The sequence below is a fragment of the Ctenopharyngodon idella genome, chromosome 13, assembly GCF_019924925.1.
Source record: "Ctenopharyngodon idella isolate HZGC_01 chromosome 13, HZGC01, whole genome shotgun sequence".
Classification (NCBI taxonomy): domain Eukaryota; kingdom Metazoa; phylum Chordata; class Actinopteri; order Cypriniformes; family Xenocyprididae; genus Ctenopharyngodon; species Ctenopharyngodon idella.
Window position 1 is genome coordinate 17,711,452 of NC_067232.1, and position 27,163 is coordinate 17,738,614.

General features: G+C 35.9%; 1 protein-coding gene and 2 long non-coding RNA genes across 3 annotated transcripts; 1 reads left to right on the top strand and 2 right to left on the bottom strand.

The window, feature by feature from the left end:
* The first annotated feature begins 834 nt into the window (after window positions 1-834).
* Window positions 835-6,079, top strand: zgc:171579 (uncharacterized protein LOC557116 homolog). Its single transcript, XM_051917711.1, has 2 exons — window positions 835-1,022; window positions 1,757-6,079. Exon 2 carries the CDS (start codon window positions 1,764-1,766, stop codon window positions 2,775-2,777), a length of 1,014 nt encoding a protein of 337 aa, XP_051773671.1. The 5' UTR covers window positions 835-1,022; window positions 1,757-1,763; the 3' UTR covers window positions 2,778-6,079.
* Window positions 6,080-6,362: 283 nt separating this feature from the next.
* On the bottom strand, window positions 6,363-8,214 carry LOC127525281 (uncharacterized). The gene is made up of 3 exons (XR_007933303.1): window positions 8,133-8,214; window positions 7,637-7,703; window positions 6,363-7,533 (listed from the first exon to the last, which is right to left on the bottom strand). It is a non-coding gene; the product is annotated as an uncharacterized LOC127525281 (long non-coding RNA).
* A 948-nt stretch (window positions 8,215-9,162) lies between these two features.
* Window positions 9,163-12,374, bottom strand: LOC127525114 (uncharacterized). The gene is made up of 4 exons (XR_007933261.1): window positions 11,191-12,374; window positions 9,526-10,321; window positions 9,337-9,397; window positions 9,163-9,248 (listed from the first exon to the last, which is right to left on the bottom strand). It is a non-coding gene; the product is annotated as an uncharacterized LOC127525114 (long non-coding RNA).
* Between the last annotated feature and the right edge of the window lie 14,789 nt (window positions 12,375-27,163).

Genomic DNA, 27,163 nt, shown 5'->3' on the forward strand with positions numbered 1-27,163 from the left:
TTACATGGTCCAAGCTTTAATCTACCCTTCACTCTCCACATTCATGCCAAGCTGCTTTCTATGAAGATGATGCAATTCAATGTCTGACACCAGCATTGTCCATGTCTTTGACATCACTTTAACCAGTTCTTTGACACATGAACAGACAGTCTTCTTCCCCATGTGTAGCTCATCTTTAAATTCCCCTTTCAGCTTTTTCAAATGCCAGTGCACACTAATAATTATTGTCATGTTTAGATCTTGTTAGTGCTTTAAAATGTCACTACCTTAATAGGGATTCGATGGATGAATAATAAAAAAAAATTATATAATAATTAAAACCAGTTTTGGCATTAAAAGTTGTTCAGTTAGATGTTTTATGTTACATAACATGTTTAAAATGTAAATAAATAAAATTAATTAAATAATTATTACATTTTACATCAATAATTTAAATAAAGCACAAATTATTTTGATAATAATAAAACATTTAATTGTGGCTGACATAAAGCATTTCTATAATGTCATGGGTAACTAAAACTTTTATGTTTGCATGCTAAATTCATGTTGGTGTCTGAAAATGTCCAAAATGATCATTGTATCAGTCAAATCAAAACAAAAATTACTGATAGCATTTTTATTTCTTAAATGATTTTTAATTAATTAATTAATTAATTAATATATGTTTCACAAGTACATATGACTCATATTTGGTTTTGTTATTCATTTATTTATTTATTTATTTTGGTTAGAAATGTTTGTTTGCGCCAGTTCTTATTTACTGGTCAAAAACGGCAAAAAGTGTAGTTTGGGTGTTGGTTAAATATTGGTAAAGCCTCTGCAGTAAGTAACATCCTCTTGACACATTTCCTCATGTAAGTTGAGGTCGGTTATGTGCTAACTTGCATCTGTGGCTGAGCTCATTCACACTGGAATATGCTTCTCGTAATTTTTTCTATGATATCATTTTCCTGTAGCAAATGCGGTGACTTAAGTTTTCTCTGAGGTCAGCAGTATTTAAGTTTTATATCAGAACTTTTAAGGTAAGTACATTTTTGATTTATTCATAATTATTATTTGGATTTAAGATATCAGTCTTATAATTTACAATAGCACATTCACTAAACAGTTTTGCCACTTGTGTAAATACGTCTATTTTTTCCACAAAAAACCCACAATGCAGTTTAACCAGGCACTAAATGTGCTGAAATAGTGCTACAGCACATTAAAGTGAATCACTGATAAATCTTTTTGGGGAAAACCTTCCTTCTTTCAATATAAATTATGCTCTTTATATTGGTAGAGTGATGCTATATATTTCGAGTCCAGGTCCTCTACCTCAACACACTGAACATGGCGTTTGCTACGCCAAAGTAATGGGTTTGAATGAAGTAAACAAATATGCTGCTGTAAAAATGTATTGATTGGATGACTTGGTAGTCACTTTAGATAAAAGCATCTATAAAGTGCATAAATGTAAGTTGTGTCATGCATTCAGAGTTTGTGGGCATATTTGTGCCATTACCTGATTTGTATAATTCCTCATGTGAACTGGGAATTAAACTCTGCAATTCATTCTTAGTGAATTCCCCCTACAGTGGTTTGAATTACTTGTTGTGTAAATGTTTATTTCCCATGTATAATGCTGCATAAATTTAGGTTATACCACAGATGAAACTGTTACATAAATGCTTGTCAGTAGCAACATTTTTTTTTTCATTTGTTTTGTGAATATGCTTCAAAACCATGTAAATAACAGAATAGCACTCTGTCATAGGCAAAAGATGGAGAGCCACTTCAACGTTAGTGCCTTCACCAGCCTGAGTATCCCATCAACTGTGGGAAATGTTTGCGGAATCGACTTCAGTCAAGACGGCATCTTCCTTCCCGTTCTGTACGGAATATTCTTCACAATTGGCACCCCTTTGAACCTGTTGGCTCTCTTTGGGCTCTACAAACTAATCCAATCGGAGAACGTTCTACCCGTGTACGTCATTAACCTGCTGATCGCAGATCTAATTCAACTCCTGACTTTGCCTTTATGGATAGATTACTATGCCAACGGACACTACTGGCGCTTCGGACCCTGGAGCTGTCAGTTTATGGGTATGTGTTTTTACATTAGCATTTACGCGGGCATCTTCTTCATGTGTATCATCGCTCTAGAGCGTCACCTGGCCATCGCCAGACCTCTCAGCTTCAAGCATCTGCGTAACTTGAGGTTTGCTCGATGGATAGCACTCGCCATTTGGATACTAATTGCGGTGCCACCTGCCATCGCGTTTGACAAGCTCTTTCCAAAGCAGAAAAATTACACTCTTTGTATTGAGAAATATCCCTCAGAGGGCAGTTTTATCACCTACAGGCTGATTACTCTGCTTGTGTCCTTCATCATACCCCTGAGCTTCATTGTAGCTCTCCACAGAGAGACCGTCCGCTCGCTGATGGCAATCAACTCGTTTTCATCCGAGGAGAAGAGGAGTATCAGGGGTCTGCTCACCCTTCTGGTGGCCGTATTTGTCACGGTGCTGGGGCCCTATCATTTCATTGGCTGTGTGAAGTACATTGGACTGCTGATACACAGCAGTACGTGCGTTTGGGAGAAGGCTGTGTTTGTGCCCTATCAGTTAGCACGAGGCTTTCTGAGCCTTAACAGCTTGCTGGATCCTGTGTTTTACATCTTTCTCCGCAGAGACTTCCGTGACGTCGCTGGGAACTACTTGCCCTGCCTGAAAAGAATGAGGACCAGATCATATCGGACAGAGAAAACGACAATCTCCAGTCAAGGCTGTGATTAAAGATTTCCCCCGGTTATGTATTTGAAATACAATTTGGACAAAGAACTATGAAACTATGCCAAACTCATAAGGCCATATAATTAGATCTATGGTAGCGCCATCATTTAAGATGTTTCGTATAGATGTAATCATTGCCTGTGTTTACACTGGCACAAAATCAGATTTTTTTTCTCACATCTGACACAGATCAGAATTTGTTGCAAATATATACTGTACACACAAAAATCCACATGAGATCCGATATCTGGGCATCTAATCTACGTCTAAACACTTATTAGTTCACCCAAAAATGAATATTCTGTCATTAATTACTAACCATCATATCTTCTCTTCTGTCTCATTCTCATACGTTGTTTACGTCCAGTGCTTCCAGGTTCTACATCAGAACGGTGACTCTTTATTGGCCGCCTCCTGCGTCAGCACCACACGCATGCGTCGTGCTGCTCACATGTGCAGGTTTGGCCAATACTGAGCCGGCATTCGGACGTAAACATGGAAGTCTTCACTGTGCCTACTGCGTCACCTGTATTTGCGCACACAAGTAATTCACACTCACTATCTCTCTCGATAATTCCTTCGAATTCATTCAAAATCTACTAAAATAACATTACGAACATTACCGTTATTTTCTGGTCTATATGTTCAGTGAGATTTTGATCTGTAAACATCCATGACGGCTTTTAACTTATCCATGCTGGCAAATAATCATGGCCACCCAATGTGAATTATAAAATAATTTTAGTACGGCCATTCAAAACTCAAGCATTAACATGCCACATAGTAAAGCTATCACAAATAGAAACATTTTGGGCAGGGATTAATGTAAACACAGATATCAGATACCAGTCATGTCTAAAGTGAATGTAAACAGGTGGGACGATAGATCATATCTGTTAGGGCTGGGACAATACATTGCTTCTCGATTCACAATACAAAGAATCTGGAGCGATTCTGATATTTTCCAATGTATTGCGATCCTCTCTCGAATCGTTTCTGAGCTTAGATTTTAACAGGAGATGGCACTACGTGCTTTAGAAACACCCGTACCCCTGCTTGCTTCCAGTTCCTTTACACACACCACTTAAACCTAAAATAATCATTCATAAAGTTCGAAAAAGTTGAAGCGAATTACAAGGGTGTTCGCAGTGGGCTGTGTTTACATTAATCTCGTGTCATAAAACCATTCTGAGCCGAGGTGCAAGTATATTTAACCACTTACACGAACGCACGATCACTGTCCAGCACTCTTCTTCATGAGCATTTGAGTGTGGGGTTAAAAACTAGCTTAGAGCGCCATCTGCTGTTAAAGCTAAGCTCAGAATCGATTAGAGAGAGAAAATATCAGGACTGATCCAGATTCATTGTATTGCGAATCGAGAATCGATGTATTGTCCCAGCCCTAATATCTGTGCATTAAGACTTGCAGTGTAAATGCAGCTACAGTGGTCAATTTTTAGACCCCCCCCAATTTTTATCATTTACAGCTCACATGATTGGCTCAAAAAATCTGGTCAACCTCTGAACAACGCCATTGAGATAGATGGAAATGCTAATGGATAGTTTTCTCCAAGTATTAAAGACCACTTGTAGATTATGACTAAAAAAAAAAAAGTTCAATCATCAGCATACCCACATAAGCAGCTGAGTCATTCACAGGAAGCTGAGGTTTGACCAGAGAAAAAAGTCCCCACATGATTTCATGATCAGCAAAGCTATTTCCATGTTGAATGCCAACATGTCAGTTTCAAGCAATGTCTTTTTGGGAACAAAAAGTTGGCAGAATTTAGATCTCCACGTGCAGTATGTCTCACTGGGAGATTTTTGTGCCAGAATTAATTATTACACCCATTGCCATCAACTGCAAAAGCAAGACAGAGACGTGACTTGCCAAGGGTCGCAGCTTGCTTTGAGACCATTAGAAAAGAAAATCTTTCTTTTCTTTTAGTGCAAAGAACTGTACCTGAGGATAAAGCCCACTATGAAGGACTGTTTTTGGTCACAAATTCCTACAAATGCAATAACTCCAGAGGAAGCCATTGACCACACTCAGAAATGTCACAGTTCAGCACTTTTCTCTGTGAACTTTAGAAACTTTGTTGTATTTGTGATATTGCTTTGTGTCATTTCTGTGTCTGAGTTGCAAAGTTTATTTTATATGTCTGTTTTATATTTTATATTCTGTCTAATCATTCCCATGTTTGCACTGTTCTATTTTATCAAGGTTTTAGCAGCAGACACAGCTTGTATAGTGGATATATTTTTTTTTATCTTATTTTGCATTACCCGTACTGTATGTGATATATTTAGTGTGAATGCTTCCAGATAATATTTTTGCACTTCCAACAAGAACCACACTTAGCTTTACAGAAACATTATGACCATCTGGTTCATTTCATCTTTATTCCTGCCATGAATGCTTTTATCCAAGTTCTTCAGCAATACAGGAACTTTTCACAGACATACTGTTATATCATTGGTTGATACCCTCACAGTCTCCTCAAAAATCTGAACAACTTTGAAAAAGCATTGCATTTCAAAGCAACAATATGTGTTCACGCCAGCCGTATTGTTAATGTGCTGCTTCTTTTGACTACATCTTCAAAAGTTGTCAAAGATTTCCTTTGACAGAAGTCTGTATTTGATCATATTTTATGGAAGAGTGTAGGCCGACCAACTATAACATATGACTACCCACATGTTATTCTCTCCTGAAAAGGAAAAAATAATAATCTGTAGCAGTATTCCACAGATCAAATCTTGTAGCTTTCTTTGTGTTTTATATGATCAGAGAATTAAAAGAATAAATTGAATAAATGCATTAATGTATTATTTGAGCCGTTTCAAAATCATGATATGTCAGAGTTTTACCATAAATTTATACATCTTTCTGACTCTTTATACTTACTTTTCTAGTTCACTGTGGTACACTGTAGAAGAAATAAATTGCATATTGTTATGAAAGAAAAAAAAATCTTCCTGTTTATGGTTAAGCATATAATCAAACATATTTTCTTGTGTTCATTGATTAATGTGTCTTTTAATTATTTTTGTTTTTCCAAATCTACATCTATAACATCTATATTTTAGTTGACCTTTGTTCTGAAGAAATGATCATTTTTTCCCAATAACTGCTGGAAGAATTTGTTTTTCTGTTGGTGTTAATCACATGCTTTTGACATGATATATTTGAGTGCTACGTCTACAGTGTTTAAAATATCTCTTCCGCTGTTATTTGCATGAATTACGTTGTTTCTTTGAATCGAAGTAAAAAATGTTCTGTCACAACTAGTGATATGATAAAAGATGCTTGTTTGTCTTTTTTTGTTTTGCTCTGAAGGTGTCAAAACCACCACAGTTATCTAAATTTGCAGATCTGGCACCAAAAGTCACATGGACCTTTTTTACCCTTATTTGCCCGTGCTTATCTGATCAGGACAGGAAAGAAGAAGACTCTTTCTCTTTCTCTTTCTCTTTCTCTTTCTCTCTCTCTCTCTCTCTCTCGCACTCCCTCTCACTGCCCTTTGTTCACTTTATATTTTTCTTAGGCAAGAATATTTTACTCAGAGATATTAGACATGATTTTGAACTGTTATGTATGTTTATTATTATATTTGAATTTTAATTGTTGCAATTTTTTACTCAATTCTTGTTTGTACGGAAGCCCTAAACGGCCATGGATTATTATTTTTTTCTATCTTGATTTGTCGTGATCACGACTTATTTTCTCGTGATGTCGAGATAACAAAAGTTGTTTTGTCGTGATCACGACTTATTTTCTCGTGATCTCGAGATAACAAAAGTTGTGATTACACAAATATGCCAACAGGTGTCAGTATATTACCAAATTTAACTGATGATGTGCGGTAAATATCCACTTTACTGTATTAGTTCATATTGGCCCAGATTGTACGAGTTTCGGACAGAGAGAGCCTTCGTGATCGCTTTATTTTGTCCAGTATTGTGTGCGTTAACCCAGCAAACACATTAACGTTGTGGCAACGTCTGTGGCACGTTGCAGTTCTACTATGGCAACCTCGCGGTCTACGTGCCCACAACGTTGTGACAACGTAGAATTGTAAGACGCCACAGGGCTGTAGCAACGTTATTACGCAACATTGAGCAACTGCGACATGACGTTATGACAACTTTTTATTTTTATGGTATATTATACATATTTCCCATTCTGCGTGTTATATTTTGTGCTTAAATTTTTAATCACTCGACATTAGATCACTATATAATACTTTTTTTAATATATTGTTTATACTTATTATTTATGGGCAACAAATTAATCAATTATAATCAACACCTGCAAATGTACACTTGGAAGAGTAAAAATGACATACAAGGTTACATAATTAACTACTTTATTAAAACTGCATATGATATTCTAATTATTCTTCAAAAGGTATGCATTTATAATAGCATGTAATATATGTGACAGCATATAAATATATTTCAGTTTAATAAATAAAAAAATAAACAGCAAAGGCAGTTCAGAACATTTATTGAACAAAAGTGGGCTCTGTACATGGCTGACAGGTGAGCATAGTCAAAGGCCGCGTGAAAAGATTGGTAACCAGAATGAGTCCAGGAAAGATCAACAAATCCAGAAGAGATGCAAGCGCAGAAACCTTGAGGCATGAGTCAGAAACCTGTAGACATCTGGGACCAGAGAGGGTTGCACTGCAGGCACAGGTAAACTGGGCAGAGAACAGGGCAGATCGGAGCTTGACATGACAGGACTAGACCGGGACTGACCAGACATGAGAAATTAATCTTCACAAAAGGTCCTGTGTGTGTGATCTCAAAATGGTAAAATTCTGATTATTTTTCAGAAAAAGCTCTATTTATCTTACCCTAAAATTGATGAGCCATAACCTTGTCATTCACTCTTGTCATCCATGTTTGGTGTGTTGCAGAAATCTAAAAGAATTATTTTGTGTTAATAGCATAATTTTACATCTAATGGTTATACTCTACTAGCTGTCAAAGCCAGATGTTAAATGGCTAGTAGATGGCTTACAACTTTGTTAACTAAATTAGTTAAAATAAAGCAACAATGAACAATACTTCTGCAACATTTTTATGTTAATGTTAAGTTCAACATTTACAAATTCATATTTAAAATCAATTGGTGTACTTATTAACATGAGTTAATGCACTGTGAACAAATAAGAAAAAACAACGAACAGTCATGTTATTAATAACTAACATTTGTAAAATGAATAATTACTGTATCAAATATATTGCTCGTTGTTTATGTTAGTTACTTCTACATAGACTAATGTTAACAAATAAGACTTTAAAGGGTTACTTCATTCAAAAAAGAAAATTCTGTCATTAATTACTCACCCTCATGTCGTCCCACACCCGTAAGACCTTCGTTCATCTTCAGAACACAAATTAAGATATTTTTGATGAAATCTGAGGTTATCTGATCCACACATAGGCAGCAATGTCATTGCATCGTTTGAGGTCCAGAAAAGTAGTTGAAAACATGATTAAAAAAGTCAACATGACTGCAGTGGTTCAACCTTAATTTTATAAAGCGACAAGAATACTTTTTGTGTGCAAAAACAGCAACTTTATTCAACAAATTCATCTGTCCCCTGTCATTCTGCTGCATTGTTTTCGTTTCAGATCTTCAGTGTTTACATCCGAACATAGGCTCAGTATTGGCCGGCTTCTGCGTCAGCATCAAACACATGCTTCATGTTGCTCACGTGACCAGAGCCGGCCAATACTGAGCCCACGTTCGAACGTAAACACGGAAGCGCTGAGTTTGAACAATGTAGCAGAATGACGGGACAGACAAATTTGTAGAATAAAGTTATTTTAGTTTTGTATTTGCACAAGTATTCTTGTCGCTTCATAACATTAAAGGGTTAGTTCACCCAAAAATGAAAATTCTGTCATTTATTACTTACCCTCATGCCGTTCAACACCCATAAGACCTTTATGGATCTTGAGAGAGGAAATTGCTCCCTATGAAGGCCTCACGGAGCCATCGGATTTCAACTAAAATATCTTAATTTGTGTTCCGAAGATTAACGAAGGTCTTACGGGTGTGGAACGGCATAAGAGTGAGTAATAAATGTCAGAATTTTCATTTTTGGGTGAACTAACCCTTTAAGGTTAAACCACTGTAGTCACGTTGACTATTTTAACCATGTGTTTAACTACTTTTCTGGACCTCAAAAGGTGCAATGACGTCGCTGCTTATGTGTGGATCAGATACCCTCGGATTTCATCAAAAATAACTTAAGTTGTCTTCTGAAGATAAACAAAGGTCTTACGGGTTTGGAATGACATGAGGGCGAGTAAATAATGACAGAAATTTCATTTTTGGGTGAACTAACCCTTTAAAGTGTTACCAAAAGAAAGATTACCTTACAGGAGAAATTACTTAAATGTTGCTGTGGCATCAATGAATGTGTGTATAGTTTCTCCGTAGTCCGCCCAGCATCTCTGGATCAATCACATACAGTATTAGTAAATTATGACCATTTTTGATTTATAGTGTATTGTGTAAATCTGTTTATCTATTTATGCTTACCAAAAAAATCCAGCTCTTGGCAAGGTGTCAAGACCTTTCCATGTCCGTGATGGATCAGGTGCTGAAAATAGTATGCAGAATCATATAGTTAATACTACTACTATCTGCTGTTATAGACAAATGACAACAACATTATAGTTCACAGGAAAAAAATAAATAAAATACAAATCTTTTTAGATAAATTCTTACTTGTTCTTGGTAAGGAGAGCAGGGCCTGTTGTATGGTGTTGATATTGCCTAAAAAAAAACAAGAGAGAGAGCGATTTTTATATCTAACATCACTTTTACACAGTACTTACCTTGTCTAATGCATTCATGCATCAGGAATTACAGCTACACTGATCTGAGGTCAATTCCACAAAAGAAAACATTCTGAAAGTGTTACCTTTTTATTGTTACTTAATCTTTAATTGTATTAAATTTAATAGTTTCATTAATAGACCCATTTGATTGTTTACAAGAAAATACTTAAAATAGTGTATGCTTACCTTCATTGCTAGTTTTTATAGGAACACCCACCTGGAGGGTAAAACAAGGCCAAATTCAATATACACCTTTTTGATGATGCATATTATATATACAGATGGGCAAGCAAGATGAGCCTGGAACATAAATGCAACATACAGTTTGTCGTTAGGCATTGCATTTATGTTCAAGGCTCATCTGCTTGCCCAGTTAGTGAGTGGCGTTCATATTCTGGGCTCATCTGCTCACCTGTATATACAGTAGTATGCATCATAGATAAACTGTATAAAGAATTTTATCTTTTAATCTCACTGTTTTATTAGCAGGTGCTGTATGTGGATCACAAGTGCCCAAAACATGCATTTTACTCACATATTTTGTTTACCTTTTTTGAGACGCAATGTAATATTTGTAGAAACAGATGGAAAATTGTCAGGCCTGTCCTGCAGTTCTATGGGTGTTTTGCCCTCCAGGTCTCTGCTCCAGTCACCTGACTGAAAGCTATGAGTAAGAAAATAGCCTGTTGAGTAAAGAAATAAAAGAAAATCAACATAAGAATAATTGCTTGATTTCAACCCTAGCAAAGATTTATTTGCATAACATACACTATTGTTCATACGTTTGGGTCCAGCATCATTACTCCAGTCTTCAGTGTCACATGATCCTTCAGAAATCATTCTAATATGATGATTTGCTGCTCAAGAAACATTTCTGATTATTATCAGTGTTGAAAACAGTTGTGCTGCTTCATATTTACGTGGATTACATATCTTAACTGTCATATTTGATCAATTTGATGTGTCCTTCCTTGAATTAGTGTATTTATTCATGTACATTACGTGTAAATTCATGCATTCATTCATTAAAATCTTACTGACCCCAAGCTTTTGATCGGTAATGTGTCATGCTACACTAAAGAACAGCTTCTTTAGTAATAAACAAGGTAAACAATACCTTGTTTCTCGATGGATAGTAATTAAGATGGTTTTGTGTGCGAGGTTACAAACGTTTATGTTAGTTTCCCAAAAATGGACTAACGTTAAACATTAACAGTGGAATCGCTGTCTGTTCATAAAGTACTAAAATGTCAACCAACACTCAAGTAATTTTTTCTTCACTATGGCTTACAACTTTTGGCGTTATGTTGAAATATTTTTCATTTACCTGACCAGAAGACGTTTTAACGTTCTGATCTGCATAGGCCTACTTAAAAGAAATAGCTAGAATTACACTGGTAAATTTTACATTAGATCGCAAACACTCCGGAATTATTATTACTATTCTGTTCTATTTCGTTCAGTTTGTAGACCACAAATAATTGTAACATTTAGGCTGTGTTTGAATATTTGCATATCTTATTTATAGAGATAAAATAAAAGCAATACTCACGTATCCTGGCTCGATGAAGAGACGGATCAACGATCGTTTGTAATTTAACAGAGCTCCAGAGGAATCCAGTGATGAGTTTATGTCGTCCAGTGGTAGTCCAGACACCCAAGCACAACCTTGAGCAATGGAACTGAGCGGTGGTCAGATGTCAACATTGTGACAACGCTGTAACAACCTTCACAACGCAACGTAGTTATAGCAACCTTTTGGCTACGTTGTTAAAACGTTGTTAGAAGGTTGGCTACGTTGTGCCAACGTTCTGTGTTTGTTGGGAAGTAATTAACTTAACTGTTAAATGCTTGAATATGATTATTTTGCTTGAAAGTGTATCTGTTATCGTTCTGACTAGTGCATGACTCACCAGTTAGTTATTAAAACTAATTTTGATGTCACTGTATAGTATTCTGTTTGCACCTTATTGTGTATATTTAGGACGCCATTTTAATCATCGCAGTTTCAGTGTTCGTTTACCTCACTCACTCAATGTATATTGATAAGAAATATGATTTATAGCCTATGTCATTTAATTCAGTGATAGTGTGTAACCTATTGTATTTTCTACATTTCTTTGTTGGAAACAACACACATACATAAACACTCTTCTCAAACAGCATTCCAAGATTGTTTTAGCCTATATCAACTGGATTAAAGTTTTGTTTTTTGGAAATCTGGAGTATTGCACCTCTTTTTAATGGAAGCTGGAGGAAGACAGTTTAATGATATCACAGCCTATCCTACATGACGAATAAAAATAACAAACACATTATGTAATATAATTTTATTTCAAACGAATGAGGAAAATAAAGTGGGTTTAATCGAATAATTTATAGAATTATAGAATAATCTGGCATCTTTCTCAAGGCACTCTGGCTGCGCTTGAGATGTTGAATGCTCTGTTGATCATTAAACATGTTAATTACACAAATAAAATGTTTAGCGTACATTTATTGAACAGTGATTGATTAGCCTATATGTATTTATTTATTGTAAACTTTATTATTAAGTGAAGTAAACATTTTGCTGAAATATCCACAAGATATAAGAGCGCATGATTTATCCGTCGATCAGATGCGCGTGAAAGTTGTGTTCGTTACTATAGCAACAGTAGAATCCGGGTACAGTGTGTTTCAGAATCAATCACTGTAAAAAAAAAACTTTTATGTCGTGATGACGAGAAAACAACTTTTGTTATCTCGAGATCACGAAAAAATAAGTCGTGATGACGAGAAAACAACTTCTATTATCTCGAGATCACGAAAAAATAAGTCGTGATGACGAGAAAACAACTTTTGTTATCTCGAGATCACGAGAAAATTAAGTCGTGATGACGAGAAAACAACTTCTATTATCTCGAGATCACGAAAAAATAAGTCGTGATCACGACAAAACAACTTTTGTTATCTCGAGATCACGAGAAAATTAAGTCGTGATCACGACAAAACAAGATAGAAAAAAAATAATAATCCATGGCCGTTTAGGGCTTAGGGTATGTTTGACTATCTGCTATTAAGAAATTTTATCCTCATTCCTTCGTCTAACTGGATCTCACTGCATCACATATACAAAAACACAAGAGGTTTTTTAGGCTACAAGTAAGATTAGTATACTTTGAGCAAGATTGTGATCATTTGTGTCACAGTGAAAGAATATGAATGCTGTCCCAGTAGTATTGGACCTTAAGACTTTATATTCTCCAAATATAAGAAAATTCAAAAAATATTGATATCATCCCAACAAAAAATATGGGATTCACAACTTTGCTAAAATATTGCAACATTGCAGCTTTTGTCACTGCTACTTTGCTACGCCAATAAATCAATAAAACAGCTTCTGAAAAGCTATTTACAAAAATGCTAAGACATTGAGAAATAACAAAAAGAATAGCTTTGCTATCTGTATGTGTAGCGATATTACTGCCCTATTTTGCACTCAATGACACAAATATAGCCAAACACCACTTTTTAAAAGTGAAAAATGAAAAGAATCTGCAAAGGTTTATGTTTTTCTCACAAACATTCAGTCACACACATTAACAACTGGAAAAATGTGCCTCTACTTTTTGGCAAAACTCTAAAAGCGTACCTATACATACAATTCACCGCAATTTCTAGCTGAAATGAACAATAGTGGCAGTAAAACACCAACAACATTTATTACTTTTCATAATAATTATGATTACAGGGACAGATTATCGATGAATAAAGTTTTATGTTCATGTGATTCCTTACAGTGCTAGGTTTAGGGTAGGGTTTAGTGTAGTGCATTTCATTTTCAAACACTAAAGCTAGGGCTGGGCGATATGGCCAAAAAGTCATATCTCTGTATTTTTTGGCTAAATGGCGATATACGGTATATATCTTGGTATTTTTAAAATTTTTCTATTTGGATTTAGAAAAAAAAAAAACTGTAACATTGTAGCATTACAATCTAAAAATAAAACTAATGCTTTTTAAAGCAGAAGTTAAATTCACTAGACTAAAAAAAAAAAAAAAAAAAAAAAAAAAAGCACAGACTAATTAGCTATATATATTGTATATGTTACTGCTATCATAAAAATACACTTACTTGTAGGTTTCAAATTCTACATATGGCACATTTATTGTTCAACAACAAACATATTTTAGTCAGAATTATGGTGATCCCATTCTATTGAGCTCCGTCTGTTTGGCGCGAATGCGCGCGGCGGCGCTCGTTCACGGAAGTCTATGAAGTTTAGAGGAGAATGAGATTCTCTAGCAGAAGGCTCGTCCACTCCTGACAGGAAAATGGAAATATTTGTATGACTTTCTAACATTTACAGATGGAGAATATCCATATATGAGATCCATATATGAATATCAATATCTGAGATTTTGCTTTATATCAAAAGTAACAAAGCACAAAGATTATTGCGTTTAGATTATTATGTTCTGTTCATTCATCAACTGAAAAACAGACTAGACTAATCGATTCTTGAGATTGAAGAATCGATATCGGTTCTTAAAAATGAGAATCGATTAAAATCGTGAAATTGATATTTTTTTTACCTAGCCCTATTAATTATTATTCATTAATCTTGTTAATAAATGTTCATTTACAGTACAGTACAGTTCATTACAGTTTATCAATACAGTAATTTTTAAACAATAGCTGAGTTACATAAAATTACCCAGCAGGTTGGGCAAACATTTAACCCAACAGCTGGGTTAAATCAACCCAATCGCTTGTCCATTTTCAACCCAACTTGGGTTGTTTTTAACCCTGCATTTTTTAGAGTGCATGTTGTCACAATCATGTGACCTACCAGTGTTGTCAGTTGCGCTGCTTCACTGCCATTCACAATTCCTCTTCCATGGTGTCATGGGATAGTAAAGTGTCCATCATAAGCACACTTCAGAATCTCGGCAGTATATTAGTAGGTCATTCGGGTACTTTTTGCCGAGTCTTTTATGAGTACTGTGAATGCGGACATACTTCTTTTGTCATAGTGTTTTTTGCCCGCTATACATATATAGGGACGTATGAGATTTCAGATGCAGCCTTGGGTTCATCCGACTTGGGTAAAACTGAACACGCTTTTAGCGCCACTCACTGGATATTTCACTTTGAAAGTGCCGCGAGACGCTAACAGTGTTGCCAACTGCTTTCAATTGAAAGTAGCTAAAACTAGTAGCTAGAAGTCACTAGATGGCATCATAATGGCAAATTCATTGATCTATATAAATATGAATAGAGTTCAGTGGGCAAAATAAGAATCTAGATAAGGTTTGTCCAATAAGTTGCTAGATTTGGCCCTCAAAAGGGGCAGTGAAGTCACTAAATCTAGTGACAAAATCCCTAAATTGGCAACACTGGACATTAAAGAAGCAATGTAATATCATTTTGTGGATGCGGAAATAGATTGAGGAAATGTTGTCACGGGTATGTTTTTTTCAATGAGCCTGGTTTGCATGTTAAATCACATCTCAAATTGTGATTTTCCTTTATAGTGAGTGTATCAAGCACTATAGTATTGATTTTAGTAGGTATGTAGTAGATTGTCTCAGGGAGGAATGTCAGCATTTTGATTTTAGATTAGCACTCGTCTGTTCCTTTAACCTGCCCTGTCACTCACTGGGTCACGCAGACCTAATTTGTCGATGGGCTCATTGTAAAATCCCTCAGTAATGACGTGGGTTGGTATGATGGGTCTGTGCGGGCCCAGCATCAGAGCTTATTGATCCCCACACCTGAAATGCTCCTCAGATATGTATCACGTCAGGTGGTCTCTTATCAGTGACTTGCAGGCCCATGCATGACTTTAATGGAAAATGTAACTAAAAACTTTAAAAAGACTAGGGAGACCTGAATATTTCAGTGAGCGTGCAGCTGCTGGCGGATATCCAAGCTAACAAGTCACCTTTGAATGCAACTCAAAACATCCCTCCTGTTTTTTCTTTTAATTTGTGTTTGCATAACAAATTAAAAATTATGATAAATAAAACAGTATTTTGAAAAGAGCTGACTACATTAATTAACTTTTTATTTTATTTGATAACAGATGAAGAGGTAAGCCAGTCTTTCACACTAAAGCTAAAATATTAATTATGAATTATGCCCCTTTTACAAGTCAGTTCACTCTGTGGCCATCTTGCAAATAAAGGTCATTCTACTTCTCCAATCTACTTGAAAGGAGAAAGCCTAAAATCTTTGAAATGGTCAGTGTTTATATAACGTTTAAAGCATCTCATCATCTACTCATTGCAGGCACATAATTTACATTTTACAACAAGTGCTAGATTTTGAAAGGGATTATGTTAAGTTACATCTATATTTAGTTATTTTACTTTTATTCTTTCTTTTCTTTCCATTTAGTCATTTTCTGATTTTTCAAAATGCATTATTGCAACGTGGTAATTTTTAATTCTCAGTGACTTAATATATTTAACATTTATAAAATCCCCCTAAAAAACTGAATGGTCATGAGTCATTATGAACTAATGCCAGGTATAAGCTTTCGATTAGTGAAAATGACTTCAGATAAATTTAGTAGCCTGTTAATATTAGGCTACTGTAATGTTGTTCATGTAAAGTTTGTCTTGTTTTGTATATTGTAATGGACTCTATGTAGAGTTCCTGCTCACCCTGTCAGGGTTTATTTTGCAATATTGGGTGGTTGACTGTACACTATTACTATTTGTTCATCACTTAAAGTGTAACTTCACCAATTTTCAAGCCTCTTTGTATTGTTACAATGTCGGCTAAATGAACAATGTTTACTCATTCTCCATGTAACCTGGACCAAGAAATTAACGTTTATTTGTCAGAAAAAGTCTGCAAAATGCATCACCTGGGGAAATTTTGACAGCTCAATGGGCTTTTGTGAAAATTAATAGAGTCCAACCGTTATGGGTTTTTGGGGGCCGATGCCGATATTAGGAAGTAAAAAAAGTCCGATATCGATATACTGGCCGATATTCTTTATGTGTATATTATAGTTCAGTACCGGTCAAAAGTTCAGACACACTTCCCATTTGTGTGTCCAAACTTTTGACTGGTACTGTATATTGAATACCATATATACATAAACAGAATATATATACACATTTAAACACATTTTTTTGTAATGATCACTCAAATGTGGTGATCAAACACTTATACTGACGTGATAAAGATATGTAATGAAGGCAGGGTATTTAACAATAAACTTTATTATCCAAAATAAGCCTGGCATCAGTGCATTGAACAGTAAACTTCACTTATTATAAATAACTTTACAACACAAATAGAACAAATATATTATATATATATATATAACTTGAATTAAAAAAAATAAACAAGGTAACTGTGTAGGGCAAGCAAGCTACTGCTAATCCAACAGGGGCAGGTTTATGCAGTCAATGACTTATTTTCTGGTAATCAAATGAACATGCAGAACATGAGGATCATATTTAAATAGTCATTTTGCAGTTTGATATTCACAGACACTAGTCTACATCGCGATTTGATTTGAAGTGTTCTGACCTGTTTTTTATTTATTCATCAAAAATATGACAAATTCCATGTTATACAGTAAAATCTGTTTTATGACTGGATTCCGTGATTTCGTCCACGTTTTCTGCATCGCAGAAATCCTACTAATGTAGCAAACGAGTATGATAAGCTTGTTTTAAGAGTAAAAGATGGGGACATGTTTATTTACTTTATAGCAGCGCGTTTCACCAACTAGGTGACAACGTAGCGTTAAATCACCATTCAACAGACTCAAGCCACCACCGCACCGCAGTCTATTGGACTGCAGAAATATACTAACTTTTCAGTCTGCTACGTTAACTGACTGTACTGACAAACTATGCTAATTTAGGATATGTGATGTGAGCGAAGTGATATGCATGATTGCCGCTGCCCGAACAAGAGATCTCTTTACTGAAGTGAAAGGGTTGGCTGGTGCCAGTAGTGAACAATGGAGTGTGCTCTGCTGGACAAACTACTTAATCACACCATTTACAACCATTTTATCTGAGTTATATGTTCTGTAAAAATAAATGTTCATATCGGTGGCATATCGACGCCTTATACGCCGATGCAGATATATCGCGACAAGCTCATATCGGCCGATAAAATCGGCAAACCAATATATCGGTCGGGCACTAAAAAATAATGATATGTTCTTTAGCCACTGCCTACAATGTGCTGGATCCTTCTCTGGAAACAGAAAATAACTCCCTCACCCGGGCACCCAGGAACAGTTCATTATGAATGAAAGTTTGCTAAGAAGTATTTCCTACTAAAGAAAGGCGGTATTTGACTCTAGTCAAATCCGTATCCATAGAAGACTGGTGGGAGTGGCCTTGGATGGCAACATGCCCAGTGCATTATGGGTGTTGAAGTCTTCCTACTTATTTGGCAAAAAGGATGACAACAGATTTTTTCTTTAGGTGTGTTCGACATCGGCTGCGGCTGGATGTAACTGATCGGCGAGAGTAGCCGCGTGCAGTCGGGGAGGAGCTGAAAACGAAGACGTGAAGTTGGACACTTTCTGCTTCTCGTAGTGACGTTTATGCTGCGTTTGCATACTTTATCACAGCTGAAGTGAAATAAATGCAATATTTGACTAATACACTGATGTTTCAGAGACATTTTCATTCAATACTTTATTCTTGTAAAAACAGACACTGTAAGCAGTACATAAAGTTCAACATAAGCATATACTATATAAAACCTAATGTAGTGGGGTCTAAGTTTTTTATCAGTTTTATTCTGATAAATATGACACAATATAACATCACGACTACATGAAAACAGCTTTAGCTGTTATAAAAATACAGATTTGTGAGCATTAGTGGAACTGAAGGCGTGACAAACACGAAACACGTGATCGTTGTCATGCGGTGAATCCGGCCAATCGTGGAACAGCTGTGTCGTCATCAGAGCTCGTGCAGCTCCTCTTGAGAAACTGCGCTGGCTGACTCAGGCAGCTGATCTCGAATGTCTCGCTGTCTCAAGTCAGACAAAATTTCTTACCGGCATGCACTGCTTCGAGTCAGCCGCCGATCGCTCTGTACGGCGCTGCATCAAGTCGAACAAGCCTTTTGTTTTCTCTAGTCAGGTGTCACGTATAGTTTTGGTTTTGTGTTCATGTTTCATGTTTTATTTTCAAGTTCATGCTTTGTTTATGTTTGCCATGTGCTCCCTGTTGTCATGTGATTCCCTTGTCCTCATGTGATCATGTCATGTGCTTCCCTAGTCTCATGTGTTATGTTAGGCTTGTTCGACTTGATGCAGCACCGCACAGACCGATCGGCGGCTGACTTGAAGCAGTGCATGCCGGTAAAAATTTTTGTCCGACTTGAGACAGCGCCAACCGTGACCGTGACGTATGGCTTCAAAGTACCGCGAGAGCAATTCAAGATCAGCTGCCTGAGTCAGCCAGCGCAGTTTCTCAAGAGGACACAGCTGTTTCAGGATTGGCCGGATTCACCGCATGACAACGATCACGTGTGTTTCATGTTTATTGTCACGCCTTCAGATCCACTAATGCTCACAAATCTGTATTTTTATAACAGTTAAAGCTCTTTTCATGTAGTCACGATGTTATATTGTGTCATGTTTATCAAAATAAAACTGATAAAAAACTTAGACCCCACTACATTAGGTTTTATATAGTATACGCTTATGTTGAAGTTTATTCTTGTAAAAACAGACGCTGTAAGCAGTACATAAAGTATTGAATGAAAATGTCTCTGAAACATTAGTGTATTAGTCAAATATTGCATTTATTTTACTTCAGCTGTGATAAAGTACGCAAACGCAGCACGAGCGTCACTACGGGAAGCAGAAAGTGTCCGACTTCACGTCTCTGTTTTCAGCTCCTCCCCGACTGCATGCGGCTACTCTCACCGATCGGTTACATCCAGCCGCAGGCGATCTCGAACACACCTGTTGTCATTGGTTGATTAGTCATGTGGTTCAGCTCTGTTTTGTGATCGGTTCATTGTCTTGAGTGTTCTCAGGAGTTCCTTGTTTGTCATTAGTCTTTCTGTATAAATAGCCCTCATGTTTCATTGATTTCTTGTCTAGCTTTGTTCCCTGTAATCCGAGGTTTGTGAGTTTGTTTCTGTTCAAGTTTATTTCAAGTCAAGTCAAATCAAGTTAAGTCATGTCAAGCTATGTCTTTGTTTTGAATTTAGTTCATGTTTCTGTTTAATAAATACGACAAAACACTCGCCTCCAGTGGACTCTCTTTACAGCACTGATTTAAATTTTTCGCCTTTCTACACAGCTAAGTTATTTTGAAAGCCCATTCTGCCAGCGGTGAAATAAACACTATTCAGAATTAAAGCACAGCAGAAATAAAATTCAGAGAGTTTCTGTTTCAGCAAAGCTCATGTGCTTCAGTATATTCCTACAGGAGTGGTAAAGGGCAGTAAGGCATCTAGCACATGTGGGTGTACACACCCCAAGTACACTACACAGCAATGACTTAAGAACAATGCATAACACCATGTTTTATTCCCAAAACTATTCCTATACTTGTCTTGAATTGTATAAATACTTTCATCCAGACTTTGGCTTTGATGGTAAAATGTATTCCAAAGCAGCACTATTTAGCAACCCCTTACACAAAAGGTCATAAAGGGACATGAAAAGCACATCTTATGCCATGCACTGGAAACTTCTCACTTTCAACATAAGTGAACATTTCAACATCACAAAAGCACAGGGTGTCAGGCAAAATTTTGCTGAAAAAAAGAAGAAAAAAAAACAAAAAAAACAGAAGCATTGAATATATTTGATATTGTTGTGGTGACATCCTTTCTCACTTCCAGTTTAATTCACATACTGAATTTCAGAAAGATGATGTCTGACTAAAGACTAGAAACTGAACAAACTGAATCACATTTTGTTAGGAGTCATCAGTGTGCTGATGTGTCTAGGCCCAAAGCCTTTGTCAATGACTCATCACTTCTTGTTTTCTTTTTTCCCTCCAGATTTGTTTGTCCTTTTTATTCCATCTGGATTTTTTCTGTTCTCTTTCTGTATAATTATTACATTCTTTATACTCCATTTAACAAACAACCTCATGTTTAATTCATTACCCACAAAACTGTAAGTAATGCCTGAAATATAAATATATAAAATATTTATATATTCTTACAGTTAAATTCATTATATTTTGATATGTGTATTGTGTGAAACAATACATGTTTGCTAACAATTATCTGACCTCCTACAAGGAGGGAAATAAATTGAGCATGTTGCAAAATGTGTTTAACACAATGCTGGAATTGTTTATATAATTTAGTGTACATAATAGATGAATGATCATGGCCCTAACCAATGGAAAGAGTTATTATGTCTTAGAATAATAATATTTATTTTCAGCATCAGAGACTGGAATATTGCATTATAGGCTATGTATGTTTGTTGTGCAATTCATTGCCTGTGGCGTTACATACTGTGAATGACCAAACTGTTCTTGGTCCATTGGTTGGTGTAATTTGTTTGTTTCTGCAAGCAGAGTTACAGTGTTGACCACTGCAGCCAAAAAGTGATGAAATGGAAGGATATTTTTTTTCCCTTTAAATAGTAGTAATATTTAATCCATTTCAGTTAGATGCTTTCCTTTCAGTTTTAAATTCACTTTGTCAATCTGTCTGAGATGGACTAATTTTTTAAAAATTCTGTCTGCTATTTTTTATTGCACATGTAGGCTGTCATATCTACGTGACATCTATATTGCATAAGAGCTTGCTGGGTTTTAGCATGTTTTAGCATAAACTTTTAAATTTCTTATTTCAAATATATATATATTTTATAGAACCTTAAAGGGCTCTGTCAGGCGCTTCATGTCCTTTAGGGGTTCCCATCATGGGGTCATTTTATGGAGTTTTAATTAAGTTTTTTTTAATGTGCTGTTTAATTAATAACATTTAAAAATTTTAATTAAATGTTATTAAAGCTGCAGACTGTAAGTATTTTTGGTTAAAAATTATCCAAAATCAATTTTTGAGCAAGTACGTAACCAGCCAGTGTTCAAAACTATCTCCTTACCTTAGCCCGATTCACAACAGTAAGCTTGTAATAATGTTTTCTAATAAGAGCGGTACTGGTGGGTTTCCACAGGAAATTCGAGCATGCAGCCATTTGTCTTTGCGTCATTACGTCACACCTGTTTACATAAAGAAGGAGTCCTGGCTAGTAGGCTATATGGCATGTGAGGATGCTGCAGGTGACGGATCATTTATAGCCTTTTCTCACAGCAGCTGCAATAATTAAACTTATCATTTTGATGGCAGATTGTAATCCAGAAAGGTCCAAATGATAATCATCAGTGACAACTGGAGATTCACCCGTAGTTAAAAGCAAAAGACTTCGAACTGCGGAGTGGCTACAGAAATTAAAATCTACAGGTAACACTAACACACTAAATACACATAGTCACGCAATGCTGATGATGTTGTTAACAGTAACAATTTAAGAACAAAGTATAACAATAACAATAATAATAATTTGCACCGTTTGACATGATCCGGGCTAAGCGATCGTTAGATTTAATCACCACTGGCAGTGCAATTTATTGCAATGCTTTTTTTCTCTGTTGGACAGAACAAAAGTGGCAGACATGTTACTTACTTGTTCAGATGATATTTTCCAGTGAAAATTCTTATTTTGATCATACTTCCAAGACGTAGAATCTGTGATTCCGAAGTACAGTATCCACACCGATGTGGTGACTGACAGAAAACATTAGATTCATCCACGCTGAGGAGCCGTACCGATGCACAACCCACGTAAAGTTGATAATTCCACAAATATCTGTAATTGTAAGTTTCAAACAGAGATGGCGACAAAGAGGACAAAACTTTAATTAAACAGCACACAAATATATTTTATCACTAGAAAATAAATTGAAGCAACCTGTTAAACATGAAAGAATTATGCAATCCTTTGAGACATTTCTACAACCGTTTTGGCAATTTTTTTAATTGAGTCAAGAACCACAGAGTTCTATATAGAACCCCACTGAACCTTTTTTTCCTGAGTATACTAAATTAATGTGTTAAAAATTCACATAATTTCAGTATTCAATCAACTTTGCGTTAGGCAATCTTATGTCCCACCCTTAGTAAGAAAGAAAAACTGGAGAATCTAGCATTACCATTTCTGTGAGGATGTGTGAGAACAATGATTCAGGGAAGAAGCTGTACAGTTAACCGCAGCTTTGATGAATGCCAAGGAGCAACAAAGAAAGCTGTTCAGCGCTGTCTAGCTAATTGGCAGATTTTTAAAATTTATCACCAGCCAAACAGCCCAAAGCTAAGAATGTCCTGAAAAATGAATACAGAAATTATCAGGAAAAGTTTACCATCAACATGAATAAAATAAAGAGGGGGAAAGAAAGAAAGAGAAAAAAAAAACAAAAAAAACACTGTTTTCTGAAAAAGGAAAGATGAATGGTTTCAGTTTTAGCAGTGCTAGCCATTCTCACATTATTTTTTGACAGATTGTCAGTGGGTAAAATATATTCAACAGCAATGTTCAATACATTTTAATATTTTAGTCTTCAACACATTAATATGCAATCGCCTGGTCAATATAAGAAAAGGAGCCATTGCTTATGGTGGGTGTTTACATGTTGTTGATTGAGGGTGGAAGTGTGGCTGGTTGGATGATGGAAGTGCCAGCGTGAGTAATGAATTCACACTGTTGTCAGTGGAAATATGGGTGACTGCCTAAATCCATTAGGAAAATGATGATGGATGAATCAACAGACTCGCATGTGCTTGCTTTTGTTGTACATACAGCTGTTGTTTAATACCCTTTGTAACCTAATCAATGATCTTATGAACCTTCCCAAGATGTGTCTCTGAAGAAAATATAAGCATGTACTTTGCACCAAACACACATTTTTGCTGCTTGCTCACTTTCTTTACTCAAGTAAAATGAGGAAATGCAACCCAATCCATTTCACAATAAAAGTCTGATTCTTAATTTTTTCTTGCTTGGTGAAAAAAGTAAACATTTGATATGTAAAACTCTATTGCTTGATTGTTTATATTGTTACAAAATGTAAACTTAATAAAGAGATATAAACTATGAAGCAAATCTCAACTGCTTGATTATATCATTACAAAAGATAAACTACATTATTGTCCAGCTCTAATCAGCTGATGTTTATGAGTTGGGGGCATGTCAGTGAGAAACATGGTGGAATACCACAATACTTAAAAGTATTTAGCAGTGATATTGCCAGGCTTTTCTGTTTACAACAAAGTAAGCTAATTGACTACACAAAATATGATAGCATTGTAATATAACAATATAATACACTATATTGCCAAAAGTTTTGGGATGCTTGCCTTTACGTGCACATGAACTTTAATGACATCCCATTCTTAATCCGTAAGGTTTAATATGGAGTTGGCCCACCCTTTGCAGCTATAACAGCTTCAACTCTTGGTAAGGCTTTCCACAAGGTTTAGGAGTGTGTTTATGGGAATTTTTGACCATTCTTCTAGAAGCGCATTTGTGAGGTCAGGCAGTGATGTTGGCCTGGCCTGGCTCACAGTCTCCGCTCTAATTCATCCCAAAGGTGTTCTATCGGGTTGAGGTCAGGACTCTGTGCAGGCCAGTCAAGTTAAGGCCACACCAAACTCGCTCATCCATGTCTTTATGGACCTTGCTTTGTGCACTGGTGCGCAGTCATGTTGGAACAGGAAGGGGCCATCCCCAAAACTGTTCCCACAAAGTTGGGAGCATGAAATTGTCCAAAATGTCTTGGTATGCTGAAGCATTAAGAGTTCCTTTCACTGGAACTAAGGGGCCAAGCCCAACCCCTGAAAAACAACCCCACACCAGAATCCACCCTCCACCAAACTTTACACTTGGCACAATGCAACTTCGTGGCTCAGTTGCTGTTGTTCCCAATTGCTTCCACTTTGTTATGATACCACTAACAGTTGACTGTGGAATATTTAGTAGTGAGGAAATTTCACAAATGGACTTATTGAACAGGTGGCAACCTATCACGGTTTCCACGCTTGAATTCACTGAGCTCCTGAGAGCGACTCATTCTTTCACAAATGTTTGTAGAAGCAGTCTGCATGCCTAGGTGCTTGATTTTATACACCTGTGGCCATGGAAGTGATTGGAACACCTGAATTCAGTTATTTGGAGGGGTGTCCCAATACTTTTGGCAATATAGGGTATATAACGTAAAGTTTACAGTGGCTTCTTAAATTAATTAAAAAGATAAAAAAGCAAAACACACCTCATGCACATTCTTTGTTCTTTATTTTCTAGAAGTACTAAAAACCTTGCAGTATTTTTGTGTAGTTAATTAAGAGATGGTACAACTGCCATCTTACTCAGGGTACGTTTACACGACAACGATGTACTAAAACAGAAAAGTTTTTTCTTTGTACAGATGACGTCATCAAAACTAACCCTGTTCACAGGGATCCGCGCAAACTAAAAACACTGTATTACACATGTCAGACAAGTAGTTGGCGATGTCACTTTGTAAATAAAGACTACGCGCCTGTGCATATATGCATTCTTTTACAGAGCACTCGCCTCGCGCATCCACCTTATTTTTTTGTCCAAAGGCCTTAATAATAATAAATAACAAAGATATGACATCCAAAGTATGTAAGGTAGTACAACTAGATCTCTTTTATTGAATCCAAAAGGTTTTAATTATATTTTGCTACAGGTATTTTAAAGATTTTGAAGTGTCAAAAGGTTATTCAGTTTAACCGTCCAAAGACCAATACAGCCATTTCATTTGTGATTAAAATATCTTAAAATGTAATAAACATGATTTTATAACATTATATATTATATATAAAAAAATTATGTGTAGAAGTCATTGCTTTGTTATGAGAAAGAATGTCCAGAAAAATGAATTTCATTGATGTCATTCGGAGTAACCAATATAAGGGAACCATTTTGGATCAAGTCATGCGGTCAGTATCATGCAACAGGATGTGACATCATTCAGACACCTGCAAAGGACCACATGGTTGTGAAGCAAAGTAACTAACTCTCTTTTAACTGTTTGAAAAATTCATGTTTTCACTTGCTCATACGCATGTCCTGAAACATCAGGTCATTCGGTACAACCGCTATAAAACATGGAAAATGTTGTAATATTTTAAAAACTTGTACTAAATATAAAATGTTTGATTGTCCTTTTGTTAGCTAGCTAGATATCAGCCTGTTAACATTGTTTGAAAATATCGTCATTCGGTATAACCAAAGAATGACTTTTTTGGTGACAAATTTTGCCTATCATGTAATAAATGACAAAAGCAGTGTTAATTGATTATAAAAAATACATAATCTCATCGTTACCACTTGATAAAACTTCCAAATTAATTATATCTCCTCTTTTTTTTTTTTTATTATTATTATTTATTTATTTTTTTTTTTACACTTTTAAAAACCTTATTCGTCAATGACCCTTTTTACAGTTTACTGCACTTTGATATTTCTTGTCGTTATTTCCCTATAGCGGCTAATAAGTTGCAAGTCTTGCACATTCACAGAAAATACCTTATTTCCGCACTGAAAAATAAGGTGGATAGACTAAACATGTAATATGCATGTGCATGCCATCAACGTTTTCACAGATTTGCGTTTTTGCAGTTTACACAGAGATGACAACGGTATCGTTTTCGAAAACGTATACTTTGAAACCCGTTTTCAAAAGTTTGTGTTTTCAGGCCACCAAAATGGCGTTGTCATGTAAATGAATGGCCAAAACGCATAAAAAGTTTTCCGTTTTTAATTTGAAAATTGTGTCGTGTAAGAGCCTCTCAGATGACAGTGACTTGAACGCAGTGTCATTAACACGACTTCCCACATCATAAATTCCATAGACATAATAAAATACAAATATTTTATTATGTCTATGATAAATACAAACCATAGTTCAAACGAACATTCGCAAACTTGTGTGGTTGGACAGCTCTCGAGCTGTGGTTAGAAGCATAGTTTCTTGTTTTTATGACATGTGGACTTAATAAATCATTATCTTGAGCTTTTATTTCGAATATATAAAAATGTCATTTACATAGGCTATTTTAGTTTGTCAAGAGATTTTAAGCACCATTTTTGAAGAGTGCGCATGTGCGTATGTGCCCTAGTAGGCTACATAAGAACGAGCCTATGATTGAATCTGGAAAAAACGCAACATAATTGAGGAAAAAGAGAAGTAGTCCTCAGATGCCATGTCCGTTATTTATAGCCCAAAAAATCTAGCATTAATTCGATCTCAAACAGATTCATTTAAAGAAGTTATTACTCCACCACCTGCGTGACATTATTCACCAACGTGGCTGAACCATAGACATTATAATAAACACTAGATGCCCTATTGGCCTCTTTGGACTGTTGCTGCGATACGTCAACGAGTCCGGTGTTCTAAAATATTCGGTGTCTGAGATTTTCGGTGACACTGGGTGGAGCTTACATGAATATTCACGAGTTTCCTGTTTTGTGTTGAAGC